Source organism: Syngnathus floridae, chromosome 16, assembly GCF_059516105.1.
Source record: "Syngnathus floridae isolate MCC-2025c chromosome 16, RoL_Sflo_1.0, whole genome shotgun sequence".
Lineage (NCBI taxonomy): Eukaryota > Metazoa > Chordata > Actinopteri > Syngnathiformes > Syngnathidae > Syngnathus > Syngnathus floridae.
This window is the reverse complement of record NC_142428.1, coordinates 2,350,493-2,367,721: the sequence shown is the minus strand read 5'-3', so window position 1 is coordinate 2,367,721 and position 17,229 is coordinate 2,350,493. Positions and strand designations below refer to the sequence as shown.

The 17,229-nt window shown below is 48.9% G+C and overlaps 4 protein-coding genes across 6 annotated transcripts; 1 reads left to right on the top strand and 3 right to left on the bottom strand.

Annotated features, from left to right (window-relative positions):
• Positions 1 to 57: 57 nt before the first annotated feature.
• Positions 58 to 4,820, bottom strand: pccb (propionyl-CoA carboxylase subunit beta). The gene is made up of 15 exons (XM_088399905.1): positions 4,686 to 4,820; positions 3,337 to 3,653; positions 2,777 to 2,896; positions 2,637 to 2,705; positions 2,320 to 2,376; positions 2,134 to 2,247; positions 1,945 to 2,055; positions 1,781 to 1,889; positions 1,578 to 1,698; positions 1,412 to 1,493; positions 1,218 to 1,341; positions 937 to 1,145; positions 764 to 862; positions 533 to 632; positions 58 to 453 (listed from the first exon to the last, which is right to left on the bottom strand). The coding sequence occupies exons 2-15, from the start codon at positions 3,556 to 3,558 to the stop codon at positions 332 to 334; spliced, it is 1,659 nt and encodes a 552-aa protein (XP_088256031.1). The 5' UTR covers positions 3,559 to 3,653; positions 4,686 to 4,820; the 3' UTR covers positions 58 to 331.
• msl2a (MSL complex subunit 2a) lies at positions 2,493 to 8,132 on the top strand. 3 transcript variants are annotated; one of them, XM_088399903.1, is made up of 5 exons: positions 3,320 to 4,509; positions 4,629 to 4,854; positions 5,191 to 5,475; positions 5,640 to 6,814; positions 6,935 to 8,132. In XM_088399903.1, the coding sequence occupies exons 2-5, from the start codon at positions 4,713 to 4,715 to the stop codon at positions 7,238 to 7,240; spliced, it is 1,908 nt and encodes a 635-aa protein (XP_088256029.1). In that variant the 5' UTR covers positions 3,320 to 4,509; positions 4,629 to 4,712; the 3' UTR covers positions 7,241 to 8,132. The 3 variants fall into 3 exon arrangements, with proteins under 3 accessions (XP_088256030.1, XP_088256029.1, XP_088256028.1); XM_088399902.1 differs by having other exon boundaries at positions 4,626 to 4,854; XM_088399904.1 differs by lacking the exons at positions 3,320 to 4,509; positions 4,629 to 4,854 and adding an exon at positions 2,493 to 3,032.
• LOC148384918 (tumor necrosis factor ligand superfamily member 10-like) lies at positions 7,736 to 10,848 on the bottom strand. Its single transcript, XM_088399911.1, has 6 exons — positions 10,673 to 10,848; positions 9,653 to 9,781; positions 9,418 to 9,463; positions 9,245 to 9,343; positions 8,915 to 9,171; positions 7,736 to 8,850 (listed from the first exon to the last, which is right to left on the bottom strand). Exons 1-6 carry the CDS (start codon positions 10,787 to 10,789, stop codon positions 8,641 to 8,643), a joined length of 858 nt encoding a protein of 285 aa, XP_088256037.1. The 5' UTR covers positions 10,790 to 10,848; the 3' UTR covers positions 7,736 to 8,640.
• A 1,499-nt stretch (positions 10,849 to 12,347) lies between these two features.
• nceh1a (neutral cholesterol ester hydrolase 1a) lies at positions 12,348 to 15,184 on the bottom strand. Its single transcript, XM_088399910.1, has 6 exons — positions 14,975 to 15,184; positions 14,036 to 14,279; positions 13,737 to 13,806; positions 13,491 to 13,662; positions 13,092 to 13,410; positions 12,348 to 12,911 (listed from the first exon to the last, which is right to left on the bottom strand). The coding sequence occupies exons 1-6, from the start codon at positions 15,113 to 15,115 to the stop codon at positions 12,616 to 12,618; spliced, it is 1,242 nt and encodes a 413-aa protein (XP_088256036.1). The 5' UTR covers positions 15,116 to 15,184; the 3' UTR covers positions 12,348 to 12,615.
• Positions 15,185 to 17,229: the final 2,045 nt, after the last annotated feature.

Below are 17,229 nucleotides of genomic sequence, written 5' to 3'. Positions count from 1 at the left end.
AAAGCCTCGATTATACTTTCATATTTCATCTCCTTCCCAATTAGACAAAAAATCCAGTTGTATTAAAGTTCACTATTTATTGTATTTCGATTGAAAAGGCACCATTTCTGTTTGACCTAAATCCAGACATGAGGAGTGAAGTTGAAGGTAGAGGGAGGGGGAAAAAAAAACAATACAAATATTGATAGTATGAATGAAATTCTTCAGTTGATAATGACAAGAATGCCATTAAAATATTGTACAGATCCGATCTGGGATTGACCTGCTGATGTTTTATGCACTCCAGGCTTCCAGGTGGGGAGGGGGGGGGGGGGGGGTGATGCAATGTTTTTTACAGAGGAATGTTGGCGTGCTTCTTCCAAGGGTTGACCTGCTTCTTACTGGCCAGCACTTCCAGGTCTCTGCAAATCCTCTTGCGCGTGGCGGATGGCTCGATGATGTCATCCACGAAACCTGCCATACAAGTAGGGCGGAGATTTCTGTTTCAGAAAAGCATTTTTTTTTCTTTTTTTGTCCAAATTGTTGGTGGTACCTCTGACTGCAGCAGGGAAAGGGTTGGCAAACTTGTCCACATATTCCGCTTCGGCCTCAGCCTGGTTCTCCTTCCCTCTGAAGATGATCTGAACGGCTCCCTAACACACAGATATTCAAACAAAAGTCTACACACCCCTGTTCAAATGCTGGGCTTGTTCATCATTTGGATCCATGTTAAATGGCGATCGGCACAACAGCCGTTCAAGCCGGGTCATGTGAAACTTTGTACCTTGGCGCCCATGACGGCCACCTCGGCCGTGGGCCAAGCGTAGTTGACGTCTCCTCTCAGATGTTTGGAGCTCATCACGTCATACGCGCCGCCGTAAGCCTGCGATGGAACAAATTCAGAATTAAAGAATGACATAATAAGCCGCCTTGCCCGAATGTCGTGCACTCTCCCACCTTCCTGGTGATGACGGTGATCTTAGGCACGGTGGCCTCGGCGAAGGCAAACAGCAGCTTGGCTCCGTGTCGGATGATACCGCCGTACTCCTGAGACGTGCCCGGCAGGAAGCCCGGCACGTCCACAAAGGTGACGATGGGAATGTTGAAAGCGTCGCAAAAGCGCACGAAGCGAGCGCCCTTCACAGACGAGTTGATGTCCAGGCAGCCTGACCGAGAAAAAAAAATATTTAAGCGGATGTGACTCGTCCATGTGTAATGCGCTCAAAAGTTTTGCTCACCTGAAGCCACTTTGGGCTGGTTCCCCACGATCCCCACCGTGCGCCCGTTCATGCGGGCGAACCCCACCACAATGTTTTTGGCATAGTCGGGCATGATCTCGAAGAATTCTCTCTCATCTGCTATCTGGCGAAGGTGGCAGAAAGAAGCACTGATTTATTTTGACTCAATGTTGAAAGTTCTGTTGAGCACTTACAGCGTGGATGATGTCCAACATGTCGTAGGCCTTTGTCGACTCGAACGGGACGATGGTGTCTAGCATAGGAACCAGGCGGTCGCTAAAATAAGAGCAGGTTAACAACGAAAAAAGATCATTAAAATTTTGATTTATGGGCCCATTGCAGTGGTGCCGGTTTGTCTACCTGGAGTCGAGACACTCCTTGACAGGCGCCGCGTCCTGATTGCTGAGCGGCAGGAAGTTGAAGAAGTGGCGCAGGTGCAGCAGAGCTTCCACGTCGTTCTCAAAAGCTCGATGTGCCACGCCTGGATGAGGACCACAACACACACTCAACATTTTCCACCCAAGGTTCAGAATAACAAGGTAGATGATGCCAAGTTTACCGACCGGACACGCTGGTGTGCGTCTTGGCTCCGCCCAGCTCCTCTTGAGTGACGTCTTCATTGGTGACTGACTTGACCACGTCGGGACCCGTGATGAACAGGTATGACGTATCCTGTGTGTCCATGATAGCGGTTAGCTTAGCACAACCAGCAGGTTATCTCTCTCACCTTGACCATGAAGGTGAAGTCGGTCAGGGCGGGCGAGTAGACAGCGCCACCCGCACATGGCCCCATGATGAGGGAGATCTGAGGCACCACCCCGGATGCCATCACGTTCCTCTGAAAGAAAAAACATTTATTTAACCTTTTTCCTCATTTTTTAAAATCATTTGGTTAACTGTGTGGTGTGCAACTAACCAGGAATATATCCGCATAGCCAGCCAGAGACTCCACGCCCTCTTGGATGCGAGCACCTCCGGAGTCGTTGAGGCCGATGACGGGCGCTCCCACCATCATGGCCTGGTCCATTATCTGAATGACAACGAGCAGACGTGTAACCGACGGCAACGCATCCGCCTGAAGTACTCCTTGGCGGGTGCTTACCTTGCAAATCTTCTGTGCGTGAGCTCCAGACAGACTGCCACCAAACACGGTGAAATCCTAAACACCAACATCACCTTAAGCAGTCATGACTTTTTTTTTTAAAAGCAACAACATTACTGTGATTTACTGCTCTCAGCTATGATGACCTCTGTGCCGTATACAATATTTTTATGTCGATTATGCTGCCCCCAGGTGGCCAAGGCACGCACAACAGGAAGAGCAGCACAATATGACTATGTGGCAAGAGCTGTCCACGAATCAATAGTTTTGATCAAATTTTACAAAGTGGTGGCGCAAATTTCCTTGACAAGCCCTACCTGGCTGAAGACGTACACCAGGCGGCCATTGATCCTCCCGCTTCCCGTCACCACGCTGTCACCGGGGAACTGAAGGCAGAAGACAGGCAGTGACATCACGCAACCTCAGAAAAGAGGAAGGTGATGGAGACAACAACCACCTTGTTTTGATCCTGCTCCATGCCGAAGTCGGAGCAGCGGTGCTCCACAAACATGTCTGTCTCGCAGAAGGACTCGGCATCCAGCAGGAGCTCCACTCGCTCCCGAGCCGTCAGCTTGCCCTGTGAGCACACTTCAACTTTTTATTTGGCTTTTCTGGAAGTGGCACTATAGAAGCGGGCCGGCAAAAGTGACAACAATCGCAAGAGGAAGGACCACAAGTGAAAAAAGACCTCAGCTCAGCGAGCATCTAAATAAGTAAGTGTCTTTTGACTTAATTGAATTTTGGGGTGAAGATTTCACCGCTGAGGTAGAAAACTCTGCCAGTGTTTACCATTGTTTGTATTGGGTTATATTTGGGGGGGGATATTAATGCAAGACTTGAAATCGTCACTTTTTGAGATGTTACTGAAGGCTTCAGTAAGTTTTCTGATATTCTGTCATTACATTTTCAAACTGCATGCATTTAAGACAACCATGACGTCATGTAGCTGATGTAGTCTAATAATGACGTCACGACGTCGCCCTTGCACCCAAAGACGTAAAAGTTAGCCGCTCTCACCCGTTTGTGTTGCGCGTCGATCCTCTTCTGACCTCCCCCGACCAGCGCCGCCTCTCGTTTCTTCTCAATGCGCTCCCGCACGGATAGGTGGCTGACCGAGTAGCATCGTTTCGCCGATAGCGTCGGCGCACCACGCTTGACCGGCGCCAGACATCTAAACGACAGCCGGAAACCATCGAGCAATCCGCGGGTTCCCCGAACAACACTGTAGGCCGCCATCATGGCTACGCGTGCATCTCCGGTGTCAGAAGGCAAGGCGAAACACGGGTCATACGAACCAATGGCGAGCAGTGGGCGCTCTCTTGCAACCAATTGGACTGAAGGAGAGAGTCGGAAAAGGCAGGACTTGTTTTATTTACAAGCTGTTAAGTTTATGCAGTACTTACTAAATTTGCCCTAAATATATTCTTTAAAGTACATAACCCTTTTGAGTCATGCTTTTTTGTTTGTTTGTTGATGAGCCATTCACATTAGAATACAAAACGTATACAACTGTCATTTGATAGAGCAGTGCGCAAGAGCAACCAGAGGGAGCGCTGTCACGACATAGGCGCCCCATTTCTCACTTCCGCCTATCAAAAACGGTAACCACGGTGACTGGCAAAGTCTCGCGCGATGTCCGTTCGCGTCGAGCAATATCTATGGAGAAGGTGGGGGGGCTTGCTGCGAGGAAGTGCAATTCAAATGACTGATTAAATTTCCAAAAGGCACAGCGAGCGTAATGTGTCCCTCTGCCCGGCGGCCGTTACGGTAGATCACGCGGAATAAGCCACCACCGCCGGGGCATCCAGACCCACCCTGGCTACAAAGCAGCGCGGGGGGGGATTTAAACATTTCCGATATCTCTGTTTTTTGGGGGGAGCTAACGATGCTAACTTTAGCTTTGTTTACATGGAGCGCGCGCCTGGTACATGGTAGCTAACTGCTAACCGAGTCTCTTTAACCACCAAAGTATTAACCGGACGCTCACATTTCACCACAGTTTAGCTAGTTTTTTGGAAGTTATGTTATTTATGGCTGAGTCGAGCGACTTGTTGCCCGAGGCGACGAGCCGCCGACACATCCGTGAGCCAGCGAGCTAGCTATGCTAACGGTTAGCCTCCGTTAAACAATGCTAACCCCTTGAAGATGGCTCTATAACTTCAACGTTCGTTCCGACAGTGGAGTAATAATGTGAGTAATTATGACGACGTGCGAATGAGCGTTTCCATCATAGTGTAGTGATTCTGATATAGTTTACATGTATTATAAATGGCTTTCTGTCTACTCTGATACTGTACTGATATAAGAAGCGTGAACAGCCTCTTTGCTTCGTGTGGATATAATCCCCCTCAACACACAAGCCGTACCCCAACTCCTTCCCCCGAGAGGCGGCGATGAACCCGGTCAACGCGGCCGCCCTGTACGTGTCCGCTAGCCGGGCCGTGCTGCAGTGCGACCCGCGGCATCCGCACACCTTCTCGGACATGTACACGCTGCTGCCCTTCTTCAGACAGTCGCTGGCTTGTCTCGTCTGTGGTAAGCGCCACTATGATGAAAATCATAATATTGCGGGTGGGCGTGCGAGTTGCAGCGCTCGACTCAGTTTGCCGTCGCCCTGGCAACCGAGGCCGAGCTCATGACTGTCATGCGCCCCCCCCCCCCCCCCCCCCCCATTGGTAAAACACAACTCCACTTGTATTTCCTATTCATCCTTTATTTTGCTAGACTAGCTGGGCTCACTTAAAATAAAACATTGCAGAGTTTTAAATATAATTGCACAACGTGTTTTATCTATGGAGTGCCCGTGGGTGAATTTAATTCGTGGTGGCAGGTAGCTTCCGTCCTGCTTACGAGGTATTTGCTGTTTTTCAGGCGAACTGGTGCAGGACCCGGTGTCGGCGCCGCACCCCGGCTGTCCGCACCACGTGTGTCTGGGCTGCCGCGGCCAAAAGATGGCGGTGCGACCGGCGTGTAGCCGCTGCCGAGACGCGACAGGCTTCCGGGAGGACAAGCAGCTGTCCCTGTTGGTGCGGCTTTACCGGAAGCTGTGCGTCTACGTGGCGCACTCGGCGCTGCTGCCGTGCGTCAGCGCTAATGCCGAGTTGATGGCGCTGCTGGAGGAGGCGCTGGTGGAGAATGTGGAGTCCACCTGTGCAAGTAGGCATTGTTATACAAGTTATACAACACTCGTTTGAGATACTAAAACTAATAACTAAACAAAGCATTTTTGGAGTAATAAAAACTAACAAACCTGCTCTGTAAAGTAGTTCAAACAAATTGAATTCAGAAAGTCAAAATGAAATTAACCATGACCCTGGTAGGAACGCTGGACGGCGGGTTGGTGGATAGCGAGCCTTTAGAGGACGACGAGCTACTGGGCGGTGAACCCGTGCAGGATGGCGGGTTGGCCGGTAGCGACCCTGCGAACCACGAGTTGGTGGACGGCGACTTGGTGGATGGCGAGCCCGAAGGGGACGGCGACTTAGAGCCGGACGCCTCCGCCGCCGAGTCGTCCATCCACACCGACGTCGTCGAGCAGTACCAGGGTGCGGGGGCGTGCAACGGGGCTCTCCTGGAGAGCCTGGAGCCCTCCTCGCCCGAGCTAGAGGTGTGCGAGCTGATGGAGGAGACGCTAGCCCCGCCCCCTCCGCAGGGCCTCGCCGCTTCCGACACGGCCACCCTGGAGCTGAGTCTCACCACTGGACCCTTCACTGCCGAAGCCTTCGCCCCCGGATCCATCCCGACCGCAGCCTTCCCCGCTGGGGCCTTTGCCCCCGCGCCGGGCGGCAGGGAGTTGGAGGAGGGTGAGGTTCTCCTCCTCAGCGTCGAGGAGGTCCTCCAGACTCTGGACCCCCTTCAGCCGCCCACCGACAGCCCACCGGACCGCCACGCCCACATGTACCTCCAGCTGGATGCCACCCACAACTATACGCAGCTGCATGCGGACAGGACTCACATGGCCCTGAGCCCTGCGTTCGCCCCTCCCTCTCTCGCCACCCCGCTGCCCCCCTCGCCTTCCTCCTCCGCGCCATCGTCACGTCACAAACGCAAGCGCTCGCGATCGGAGAGCGACCGAGAGCAGGTGAAGCCGCTCCCCATCGCCTCCATCCTGCAGGGGCCCACATCGCCGCACGGACAGCACACCGCCGCGCCCTCCTTCGTCGCGCCACCCCACGCCTACTCATCTCTCTACAACGGGGTGGCGCCCAAGCCCGCCCGCCAACACCACCACCATCATCACCACCACCACAACAAGGGTGCCCGCAAGCACGGCGAGCTGGGGCCCAAGAAGAAGGCGCGCGCAGGTGGCAAGAGCAAGGAGCGCAGTAAAGAGCAACGGCTGCAGCTATCCGGCTGCCTGGTGCCCCCCGCGCCGCCCCGCCCCCCCTACAAAAAGCCTGTGGAGAAGAAAGGCTGCAAATGTGGACGTGCTACCCAGAACCCCTCGGTGCTCACCTGCAGGGGGCAGCGCTGCCCCTGCTACTCCAACCGCAAGGTGAGAATATGACCTGCTATGTATACGGTCATTGTAAATTCCACTTTTTCCATCTCCTGTGTAATATTAGAACTTGTACAAAACAAATGAATGTTTGCTGTGGTCACCATCTATCTGCAGGCGTGCCTGGACTGCATCTGCCGCGGCTGCCAGAACTCTTACATGGCCAACGGCGAGAAAAAGCTGGAGGCGTTCGCTGTGCCCGAGAAGGCGCTGGAGCAGACGCGGCTCACGCTGGGCATCAACCTCACCAGCATCACGGCGGCCGCCGCCCTCCGCAGCCCATCGGGCAGCGGCCTCCGCGCCGGCACCCTGCTCAACGTGGCGGCGGCCACCGGCGCGCCCGTTGCCACCGCCTTCCTGTCGGCCAGCAGCCCGCCAAGGGACCCCACCTACGAGGACAGCCTTGAGCTGCTCATTGGCTGAACCCTATGAGGAGGTGGGACAGATTTTTTTTTTCCCGGTGCTTGTTGAATGTTCCGGCTGCTCGCCACCCCTGCCCCCCTGAAGGGGGCGCACTATGGCAGCTGCTTTTCTTCTGTGGTGGAAAATGCGCAGTAGCCGGACTAGTGTGGGTGTGCCAAACCCTCCTGTAACGGTGCCTGTGTGTGTATGTGTGTGCGTGGGTGTGCTGCTCTCAACCCCCCCCCCCCGACATACAGCACCCTTGAAGGCAATAGGACCCCCCACCCAATACTCTCTTGCCACAGCCCCATGGCTCCCTTTTTTTAATCTGTACCGCTGTGCAAGCAACCGTGACATGGAAGTACTTGACTAACATTTAGCGTCGTTAGCACTTAGCGTGAGACACAAAAACTCCCACGGTGCGTCCAAAGACAACACTGGCGCTTCTGTTAAAAGCCAAGACATGAGTTGTTTTTAATTTTTTTTTAATCTCTACCCCAACTCCCAAAACAAGAGTATTGTGTGCGATTGTGTGTGTGCGAGTGTCATCCTAATGCGTCATCACTGTATGGGTCCAGTATGCGTGGGACCAACAAGATATTTATCGAAAACCAACAAAAAAACGAATAATGAGCGACAGAGTGAGGAGGACTCTCAGCGCGAAATCAAGCAGCTCTCCGTTAGTAGCGGGCGCGTTATGACCTCACAACCATCAGCATAAACAATGTAATCTTCCCTATATGTGTGCGTTGATGTGTGTCTTTTGGGGCATTACTTGAAGCCGGATTAGTTTTAGGTTGTCGTTTATTTTGTATCGCTAAAATCATTTGAAGATGAAAACATTCACTGCCATGACATGGACTCGACCAGTAAGACAGACACGTCAATTAAATGATAGTTTTTTACTTTTTCACTGGTGTGTGTGTGCGTCTCTGTGTGTGGCTCCTTATGCTTTCCAGACAAAAATGAAATCGCTATGAAAAAAGTCATGTTAGCCTCCAGTGTTAGCATCCATGTTATCCTCTCTGTTAGTTTCCAAAGCTACTGCTAATGTTAGCAGTAAGCCCAGCCTAGGCTTGAAACCTAAGGTTCGTGAGTGACTTTAGATGAACTTTGCAGTATTGACTTTAGCTTCCAATTTAGCTTGAGCTTGTATCCAGACAAACTCAAGGCATCGCCGCGTTTCTATTTGCGTACGTAAGCAAAAGCCCTGCTTGCCGCCATCGCCGCCGTTCCGCTTTCCAGCTGCGGGGGAAAGCCCTTGCGGCTTATCCTCACTTGAGCACATTTTAGCACGCTGAATGTTGACTGCAAACATCAATGGCTCATTATCTGCCGAGCGCGCCGCATGATCATGACAGCGTGACTTAAGCAGTCAATCCCGTACGGAGGCTGCGGACCACGAGGTCCCGAGCTCGGGTCTAGCCCACCAGGAAAGTCCCGAAGTAGCTGGCCCGGCCGTCCGCCTCCACGGCGCTGGCGTTGCCGACGGCCACAAAGAGCCGGTCGTCAGGCTGCAGGAAGGCCGTGCCCGCCTGGGTGAGGGAGAACATTCCGGGCTCTCTGCCTCGCGGCCAGCAGGCGCTCCGCGAAGACTTCATGAGCAGGATGGGAGCCGTGTACGAGCTCATCTACGTAAACATCGGGACGTTTTTTAACGGGTACAGACAATCAGACTTGTACCATGATTCAGACCTTTTTATAAATATACTGGATGAGCTGGGCCCCTTCTTGCTCCCCGTCTGGGTTGTGGTCATGTTCCTCCTCCTGGTCCTTGCTCCAGGTGGAGGAGAGCCTGAAGTAGGTCTGCGCGTAGATGTAGTAGAGCCCTGCCCGAGGCACCAGCAACTCTCCCCCTCTCAGCTCCACATTATGCAGGAAGGACTCCCCGCGGTGTCCTTCCCACGCCGTGACGCGCTCGCCCAGGTAACCTTTACGGCTCTTCACACCGTCTGCGAGCCAATGACGTAAAGCCAAAACTTTTGTATTGTAAAAATTTCCAACAGATAATTTTTTTCCTCTCACCTTCTTGTGTCTGTGAGGATGAAGTGGCGGTCACGTGAGCTGCCACATCAGGACGAACGTGGCCGTCAGGCAGGAAAGGAAGGACGTCTGTCAGCTTATCTGGCAACCACACAGTCGCGCCATTTCATTGAGGCAGAAAAGATCATTTGTATCGGCCTTGGTTACGCTCTTACTTGTCACGCCGGAAGACGTGTCCTTCTCTAATCTTGCCGCCATCGCCTGCAAAATAACCACCAAAAATTAAACACAAAGAAGGAATTGACTACAAATCTAAATCTGGAAAATCCCAAAAATGAACTCCATCCAGAAGCATGTCTAAGGTAGATGTGTGCCTTGGCCAACAGGGGGCAGTACTTTGTTATTATAGGACTACAAAAAATTAAATTGCAAGATAGAATGCAATCAAACCTTTTCAATGTGGTAGCGGAGTTGTTGCAAAACTTGCCAGCAGGGGTCACTCGTCTTCTCATCGGTCGGGAACTCGAAATTGACGTCGGTCAAACATGACATGCTCCCCCCGGAAAAACTGTCCTGCATCTGTAGACATGAAGGGAAACTGAAAACCACAACAGAACTTGCTCCGGTTAAAGCTAGCTGCGGGGTACTTGAGGTTGAATTAACTATAAAATATCCCTGTGCTCTTTTTTTAGCCCCTTAATGGATGAAGGTCTTAGCCAAGGGTCAGTAGAGCGTAGGAGGGTTTTTTTTTTAGGGTAAAAGTGAAGATTGTGCATGGAGACCCCCGAGGCGTCTTCTTTCCCAACATTCCAGATTCCAGAAAACAGTTAAACCTTTTGATATTTTAGCACATAATACAACCACTATTTTGCACACACAATCACAACACAAAGAAACGCTTGTAGTAATTTTATATATATATACTAAATGATCACCTGTAGTCTACTTAAGTTCAATAAATTAGTGCCTTAATTTGGAAAATAATTGATTTAATATATATTGGGCCCCGACCGTTTAAATGGCTGCTTTTAGTTCTATTTTAATCGGCAAAAAATAAATAAAATGAAAAAAAATTACAGTTGAATTCCATTTAATGCGACTTGGCCACCGGAGGGCAGCATAATCCTGTCATGCCGAAGCATGAAGACTTTTAAAACTACTACTGCAGTGAGGATAAAGAATATATGTCTCTGCGTATTGTCTGGATATGTTGATGTGGTTCTAATATGTATTGCTAAGAACCACCACACCACGCTTGTCGTTAGCCCATCTTAGTGTTTTGGTTTTTAGCAAAACACTCTGCCTCGTTTCCTCCCATTGTCGGCCGGCACACCGCGAGCATTGGCAGCCGTTCTGCTCTCGCATTCCTGCTAGATGAAGTGCAACTTTTGACAGCGTGTTTAATCTGTTCCACACCGCGACAAGATCTTTTTAGCGGTTTGCTAAGTGAGCGTAGTAAGCTGTCCTTACCGTGTGCAGGACTCGGTTGAAGAAGACCACACTGAGCACCAGTGTGAGGGTCTGCACGGCCGCGGCGGCCAGCACCAGCAGCCAGAAGCATTGCGGGGAGCCCCAAGAAGCGCTCATGACGAGGTCGAGAAGGCGCAGCCGCTTAAGTCGAGCAAATGAGAAAGAGGAAAAAAAGAGAGGAGGAGTAGTTGGAAGATGACGAGGAGGAGGAGTGTTAGGGGCCTGGCTGTCTTATTACAACTCCAAGCCGGCCCCACTTCACTGCCCTCTGGAAATTTTAAATAAGTTCCAAAAATAGATGTCAACAAAAAGGTCAAAGTGAGTCATTAAAGATATATTTGGCGTCTTTAAATGTTTTTGACACTTTGGGTGATTATTTATAAAAAATACTCCCCAAGATGTGATCGTGTTTTTTGTTAGATCATTTATGATAAAAACATGAATCATTTTCATTTCAAAGCATTTGTAAACATACTTTTATTTGTTCATTATTAAAACCATTAAAACTTGAAGGCAGCGCATTCTCCTCCTCCTCATAAAAACGGGTTTCCTCTTATTGATGCAATGATCCACAGCTTGTTGCCAAATGACCCTCTCCATTGTTTGGCAGGTCATCGTACTCTTTGACACGAACAGTGGATACCAAAAGTCGGCACACCCCTGTTTAAAAAACAAAGGCCCGTTTCATTATTTATGTGAGCTGTAAGCTTTACGACGTGTTTTGAGATCAACGGAAAAAAATTAACAACTGAAAGCATGTTTGCAAAAGTGTGCACACCCTCATACTTTTTTTTTTCTCCAATTTTAACAAGTCATATTAACAGTAGGGAAAGTTTGATCTTGGTTATTTTCTCTTTTATATCACAGAAACTTGCCGTTTTTTTATCCACTTCACTTGAAAGTAGAGCCGGACATAATAAGTCAGGGCCTCAACGTTATTGAGTGAGTCACTTCCGAGGTCTGTCGGGAGGGAAGGAGGTGATAAGCCAGGAACGTTTCCCCCTCGGGGAGGGAAGTTGACACCCTGAGAGAACCCCCCCGCTCTCACACACACACATTGTCGGAGCGAGTTAGAACGTGTGTTGCAACGTCGAAAACATCCGAAAGAATGAACAATATGAACGCTTTAAAACAAGTGGATAACATCGTGAAAATTTTGTGGCACCTGTGGGATGAGCAAGTCGGTCAGCATTTTTCTTATATTCCTTGAATCACTCCCCCTTAAAAATGTTGAACAGAATTTTATTCTCCATTATCCAAACAAATAATAGAGCTTAATGTTTTTTCAGCCTTGATAAAAACACATATTTTACGCAATACCTAATCAAAATATTCATGCTAGTAAGAGAAATATTTTTCATATATATTCTGTTATTATCGTTTACATTAATTACACAGCCATAATTAATATGTCTGTCTATCAGCATACCAAAAACACTAAGTGTCCCTTCAAACCAAGCCCTCCCTACCTCCTGTTACATTCGGACATCTTTTGGCTCATGTCCAACCAGACATCATGTTCACAAATTGGATTGGAAGTTTGCAGGAAGATTCTTTCCGTTACCTCCCCCGAGGCTCGCTCTCTTCCTGGGAAAGTCACGGAACACAAAAGATTCCTTGACTGTAGGAATTTCTGATTGATATAACAGAAATGCCACTTTAAAAAAGGACAACATTTGTGTATATAGTTTTTTTTATTATTAAACCAGAGTACAGAAATATATCTTATTATATTTTAATACTAAAATGTGAAATATCCCCTCGACTGCAAAGGCTTTGCACCAAACAAAGTCCGTGTATTTTTTTCCTTAAGATAATGTCAAATCATCTTTGATCCTACTTTTTACACCTCCAAAAAGTGTTTTATAATGCACATTTTTAGGCCTGATTATTGATCAAATATATTTTGAGATGATACATTTGGAAAGATGAAGTTGAAGCCCCTACAAGTTGTCACGTAGCCACTGGACGTAGTCCGCGAAGGCCCTCACCCCGACGTCGAACGCGAAGGGCCGCATGGTGAGACTGAAGCATGCGTGAAATCCGTCCAAGTAGTTCTCGGCCGTGACCGCCACGCCGGCGTCGCTCAAACGGCGCGCGTACATCACTCCGTCGTCTCGCAGCACGTCGTGCTCGCACGTCATGATGTAGGCCCGTGGGCACTTGGCTAGAACCTCGGGTCCGGCCAAGAGAGGCGCTGCACGCACGTCTAGCAGACCTGGAACCTCATCCAGAATTCCTGAATGGGGCAAAATTTCAGATGTTTACATTGATTTTTTTTTTTTGCAGTCAAAAAACAGTTAAATTAAGGTTCCACAGTATTTCTGTATTACACCACCCTCTAGTGGCCAAAGTGCGCACGCCAAAAATTGAAGACCTGTCACTTGTATCATCTTGAAATGAATCAACCTTTCCATACTTTCCATCCTACGTGGCCCCTCGCCACGTACTGGCAAGTAGTCATTGCGGTGCTTCGGATGAAGGAGGGTGGTCCAATCCAGGCGAGCCATCAGCTCCGGCGCCACGTTGGAGCTGTGTTGGTTGGCGAAGAAGTGTGACTTAAGGGAGAGGTCGGCGCCCAGGTATTGCAGCCAAAACTGGACCATGGCCGAACGGTTTAGGATGACCATGTCTTGGTTTTGCTGATAGGACGGCGTGTTGAAGTCCAGAGCCTGAAGGACCGGGTAGATCAAAGCCTGCACGCTGAACTTCACCCTCATGCTGTCATCCATGGCAATCTAAACAACAATTTTGCAGAGAAAAACTGATTAAGGATTTTTTTTCGTGTCTAATCTCTTCCAAAATGTTCCCACCATACCTCTTGAGCGATGGCGGCTGATAGGTTGCCGCCGGCGCTGTCCCCCGACACGGCGACACGCTGCGGATCCACGCCGTACTCGGCCAGCACCTCCGGGGATAGGAAGTGCTTGGCGGCCGCCAGGCAGTCCAGGTACGGCGTCGGGAAGCGGCTCTCGGGATACAGACGATAACTTGGCGGTGGGAACGAGACGTGCAGGTGAAAAGTAAGAAACACTCTTGGATGGGTTGAAAGTTTAAGACTTACTCGACTGAAACCACAACCATGTCGAGTTCTTTGGACATTTTGCGGCTTCCTTGATCGTACGCGCCGTCCCCTGGGGAACAACGCACAACTGACTTTTTGCTCATGAATACAAAATTCTATGTTCTTTAGGATTTTGGCAGAGAAGTGTGCTTCAACAGCATCTGTCAGCATCACAGATGACTTTAAGGTAGAGGTTAGGGTGCCTCAGGGATCAACTCTAAGCCCCTTTATCTTTGCACTAGTGATGGATGGAATATTAATGTGTGTGTGAAAAAGCTAGCCGAGGAAGAGCGACTAACTGGGACTGCCGTAGGCCCAGCCTCCTCCATGGATGTAGAGCAGACCCCTCCTCAGCTGCCCTTCGCCTTCAGTCTGGGGCTGGTAAATGCGCACGGGGACACCGTCGAAAACCACGTCGCTGACCGCCAAGTAGCCCGCATCAGGCCCGCCTGTCAACTTCTTAACGGTGCCCTCCAGGCGCTTGGAAGTCCTTCGGCTGGCCGTGATGTGGTGGCCCAAGCCCAGCCACTCCATCACACGTGCCTGATGGGGAACATTTCTTTATTATTTTTGCAGGAAATTCAACTTTGGCTCGGTATCCAGACAAAGTGTGCCCATGTGGTCGTAATGGTAGACTTTCACCTGCAACGCTTGTGACGCAACGAGGAGCAAAGGTGAACATTAACAGGAAGTTAGTGATGCAAACCTGACTTGGTTTTCTCAACGTTAGTACGCAAAATGCTGCTTTCTTCACTTAAGCTTTATTGCGCAACACCTTCTATTTGTGGTTAGGATTGGAAACCTGACAAACTGATCTTACATGTCACGAGTATTTTCATTTATGTTTGCTTAGACTTAGACGTGTGTGTTCACTTTTTATGCAGCATAAGATGGAAATTTTACATAGCACACATGGAGCATGTAAAAAAAAAAAGCATTGAGGCAATATCGGGAAAATAGTAAATAATTCATATGCCTTTGCAGGGAGTTCTCGGTTTACAACGGTCTTGCAAAGCAACCCTCATGACTGCTAACAAGTTTGCAAAAACTGTGTGAAGGCAACCAATGTATTTCTATTCTCATTTGATTATTTTACAAATTAGCCGTGGGCAAATAAAACTGCAAGACAGGAACAGACAATTTCCAGACTCAAACCCTAGAAAGCACATTTTCCATCTTCTACTTTAATTCCTTAAATCCAATTTCAAATCAAGTCCTTCAATTATTTTTCAACTCACCAGGCGTATGACCGTTTTGATGATGTCATCTAACAGCCAAAGTTTCCATTGCTGCCGAATAGCGGCAGGCAGCGGCTTGTACAAGCAGAAGCGCACAGCCGCGGCCAGCGAAACGGCGATGACCGCCGACAGCAACCACATCTCGGCTCAGCTGAGCCGTGTCGCACCGGTGCGCTGCGGAGCGCTGCGGCTCATATGAGCAAGGGAGGGAAAAGGTGACGAAAGCAAAGGTGACAGAGAAAGGGGAGTGGCCAAACCAGTTTCTAATACAAATACTTGCACAAAGAACTTCATAATTACTCAAGATAAAAATAAAATATAATAATTATATACTTTATAGTATCCGTGCATCTTTTTAAAATCCAAAACCTGTTTCGGTGGATGTTCAACTGGCTTTTGACATATTTAACAAGCTTCATTTGACTTTTTTTTTACCTGACTGCATTTATTTGAAAATGTACAAAGGGGAACATCCGGGACTTTGACTTTTAAAAATAGTTGTAGTATACGTTGTTGCCACAAGAGGGCAGAATACAACTGTTGATTGGTTTATTTAAGTTGATTAGACTTTTTTGTATGAATCTTTTCTTGGCATTTTTAAGCTTAACACCTTCAACTGTATATAATGTATTTCTTAGTTTTATGTATTTTCTAATCTTTTTCAAGGCGAGTTAGAAAATGTTTTGGGTTGTTTTATTGCAACTTGCAAAGACATGCAATAAGACTGGTGTGGTCCATAACTTTTTTTTTTTTTTTACAACAATGCCAGCAATAATTAGGGGTAATAAAGCGGGTGCCACTCTTGCACTCCCTTCCCACGGGTTCACTCCAGTTCTGCGTCCCTGGTGATTTCCCTTGTGAGAACAGAACATAAACAGCGACGACGAAGGCCTGACCCCGGCCACTGACGGATTTTCCAAAACAAGCTCCAGCGGGACGGCCCGGCCGACCGTGTCAGATTAACCTCTGGGGCTCCCGGAGGAGGTGCACTCCAACATTTAGATACCGAATACTGTCATAAAGTCGGCTAAAAAAGGAATCCAAAGTGAGGGTGGTTGGACCTTTGACCGAGTTGTGATGTCGAACAAACTCCACTGTGGATGTTGAGTGTGTTTCATGACCTCGCTTTAGTCTTCATAATCCACAGCTTTGTTCTCCTACATCCCATATTCTTGTCTTGCTTTTTGTTTCTGCATGTTCTCATCAATTCTCGTTTCAACCAAGCCTGGGCCGCTCGTGTCTTGTCCAAGTGTAGCTCGTTGGCTCGTCTTTTTGCTTGTTGTTACTGTCAGTCGCCATTTTCCTCCAAGTCATGACACGGTGAGTCTTTTGTTACAGTACTTAGGTATTGAATGACTTTTTTGATCTGATTAAAAAAAAAAGAAAGTTATACAAGCGCTATGGCCTGTCCCAGCATGACGTGCAGTGTTTGTGTGGCTATATTTGAAACCCTAAGCAAGACTGCACGCTGCACCCAAGATCCGTTTCCCGAAGCTGCAAGCGGATGCCAAAAATGTGTCCGAATAGGAGAGTCAGCGGAATGCTAAGAGTTTAAACTTGAATGCGATATATACGTGTCTGCCGAGCATAAAAAAATGGCGTCTCCCTGTAGTCTGCGGTACGGAGGCCCCAATGTCGGGGGCGGCCTCGACTGGAATTACACTTAATGGTCATTTAGCGCCACTAAATACAGGAGGCACGCGCTCTGGGTTTCTTTTTCAGGCTGCCTTGCGACCCCCCCTCCCTCCTCATTTTTGCACGCCGAAATGAATAAACATCTTTGATGATGGCTTTATTCAATACCCCCTCAAAAGCAAATGGCATACTTCGCTCATCAACCGCAAAACGGGATTTTAATATTCTAAATTCCAATTTTCTCTAGTTGACTTTGAAGCTGAGTATTGTGCGACCATGCGGGTTATTGTGTATTAGCCCATTGGGGAAACTGGTAAACAACTTAATTCAACTGAGTGGATCAAACATGAGACGAGGAGTGAGAAATAAAAAAAAAAAATCAGGAATTCAGCATTGGAGAATTGTGGCGTGTGCATTATGTATATTAAAAAACATAAATTGGCATGAACCGTCAGGATTGTTGTCGTCGTCACTGGAGCAGGCCTCACTGCTAACACAAATTTGGGAAAATCCATCCGTCTAGGTTGGGGGTCAGACAGGGCCCGACTGCATGCCTCAGCCCTGACCTTTGACCTTGTTGTGCCCGGGAGGAGGGGGGGGACATTTCGAGCTGTGAAAGT

Excerpts from the sequence above, each read along its gene's own strand:
- pccb (XM_088399905.1), bottom strand. The coding sequence starts at position 3,558 with ATGATGGCGGCCTACAGTGTTGTTCGGGGAACCCGCGGATTGCTCGAT. Across the intron at positions 2,377-2,636 it reads TGGTGTACGTCTTCAGCCAG|GATTTCACCGTGTTTGGTGG; the intron begins GTAGGGCTTGTC and ends GTTGGTGTTTAG. Across the intron at positions 1,699-1,780 it reads GACGCACACCAGCGTGTCCG|GCGTGGCACATCGAGCTTTT; the intron begins GTCGGTAAACTT and ends GTCCTCATCCAG.
- msl2a (XM_088399903.1), top strand. The coding sequence starts at position 4,713 with ATGAACCCGGTCAACGCGGCCGCCCTGTACGTGTCCGCTAGCCGGGCC. Across the intron at positions 5,476-5,639 it reads TGTGGAGTCCACCTGTGCAA|GAACGCTGGACGGCGGGTTG; the intron begins GTAGGCATTGTT and ends TGACCCTGGTAG. Across the intron at positions 6,815-6,934 it reads CCTGCTACTCCAACCGCAAG|GCGTGCCTGGACTGCATCTG; the intron begins GTGAGAATATGA and ends ATCTATCTGCAG.
- LOC148384918 (XM_088399911.1), bottom strand. The coding sequence starts at position 10,789 with ATGAGCGCTTCTTGGGGCTCCCCGCAATGCTTCTGGCTGCTGGTGCTG. Across the intron at positions 9,172-9,244 it reads ATCCTCACAGACACAAGAAG|ACGGTGTGAAGAGCCGTAAA; the intron begins GTGAGAGGAAAA and ends ATTGGCTCGCAG. Across the intron at positions 8,851-8,914 it reads TCCAGTATATTTATAAAAAG|ATGAGCTCGTACACGGCTCC; the intron begins GTCTGAATCATG and ends ATGTTTACGTAG.
- nceh1a (XM_088399910.1), bottom strand. The coding sequence starts at position 15,115 with ATGTGGTTGCTGTCGGCGGTCATCGCCGTTTCGCTGGCCGCGGCTGTG. Across the intron at positions 14,280-14,974 it reads TCAAAACGGTCATACGCCTG|GCACGTGTGATGGAGTGGCT; the intron begins GTGAGTTGAAAA and ends GTTCCCCATCAG. Across the intron at positions 13,411-13,490 it reads CAGCCGCCATCGCTCAAGAG|ATTGCCATGGATGACAGCAT; the intron begins GTATGGTGGGAA and ends ATTGTTGTTTAG.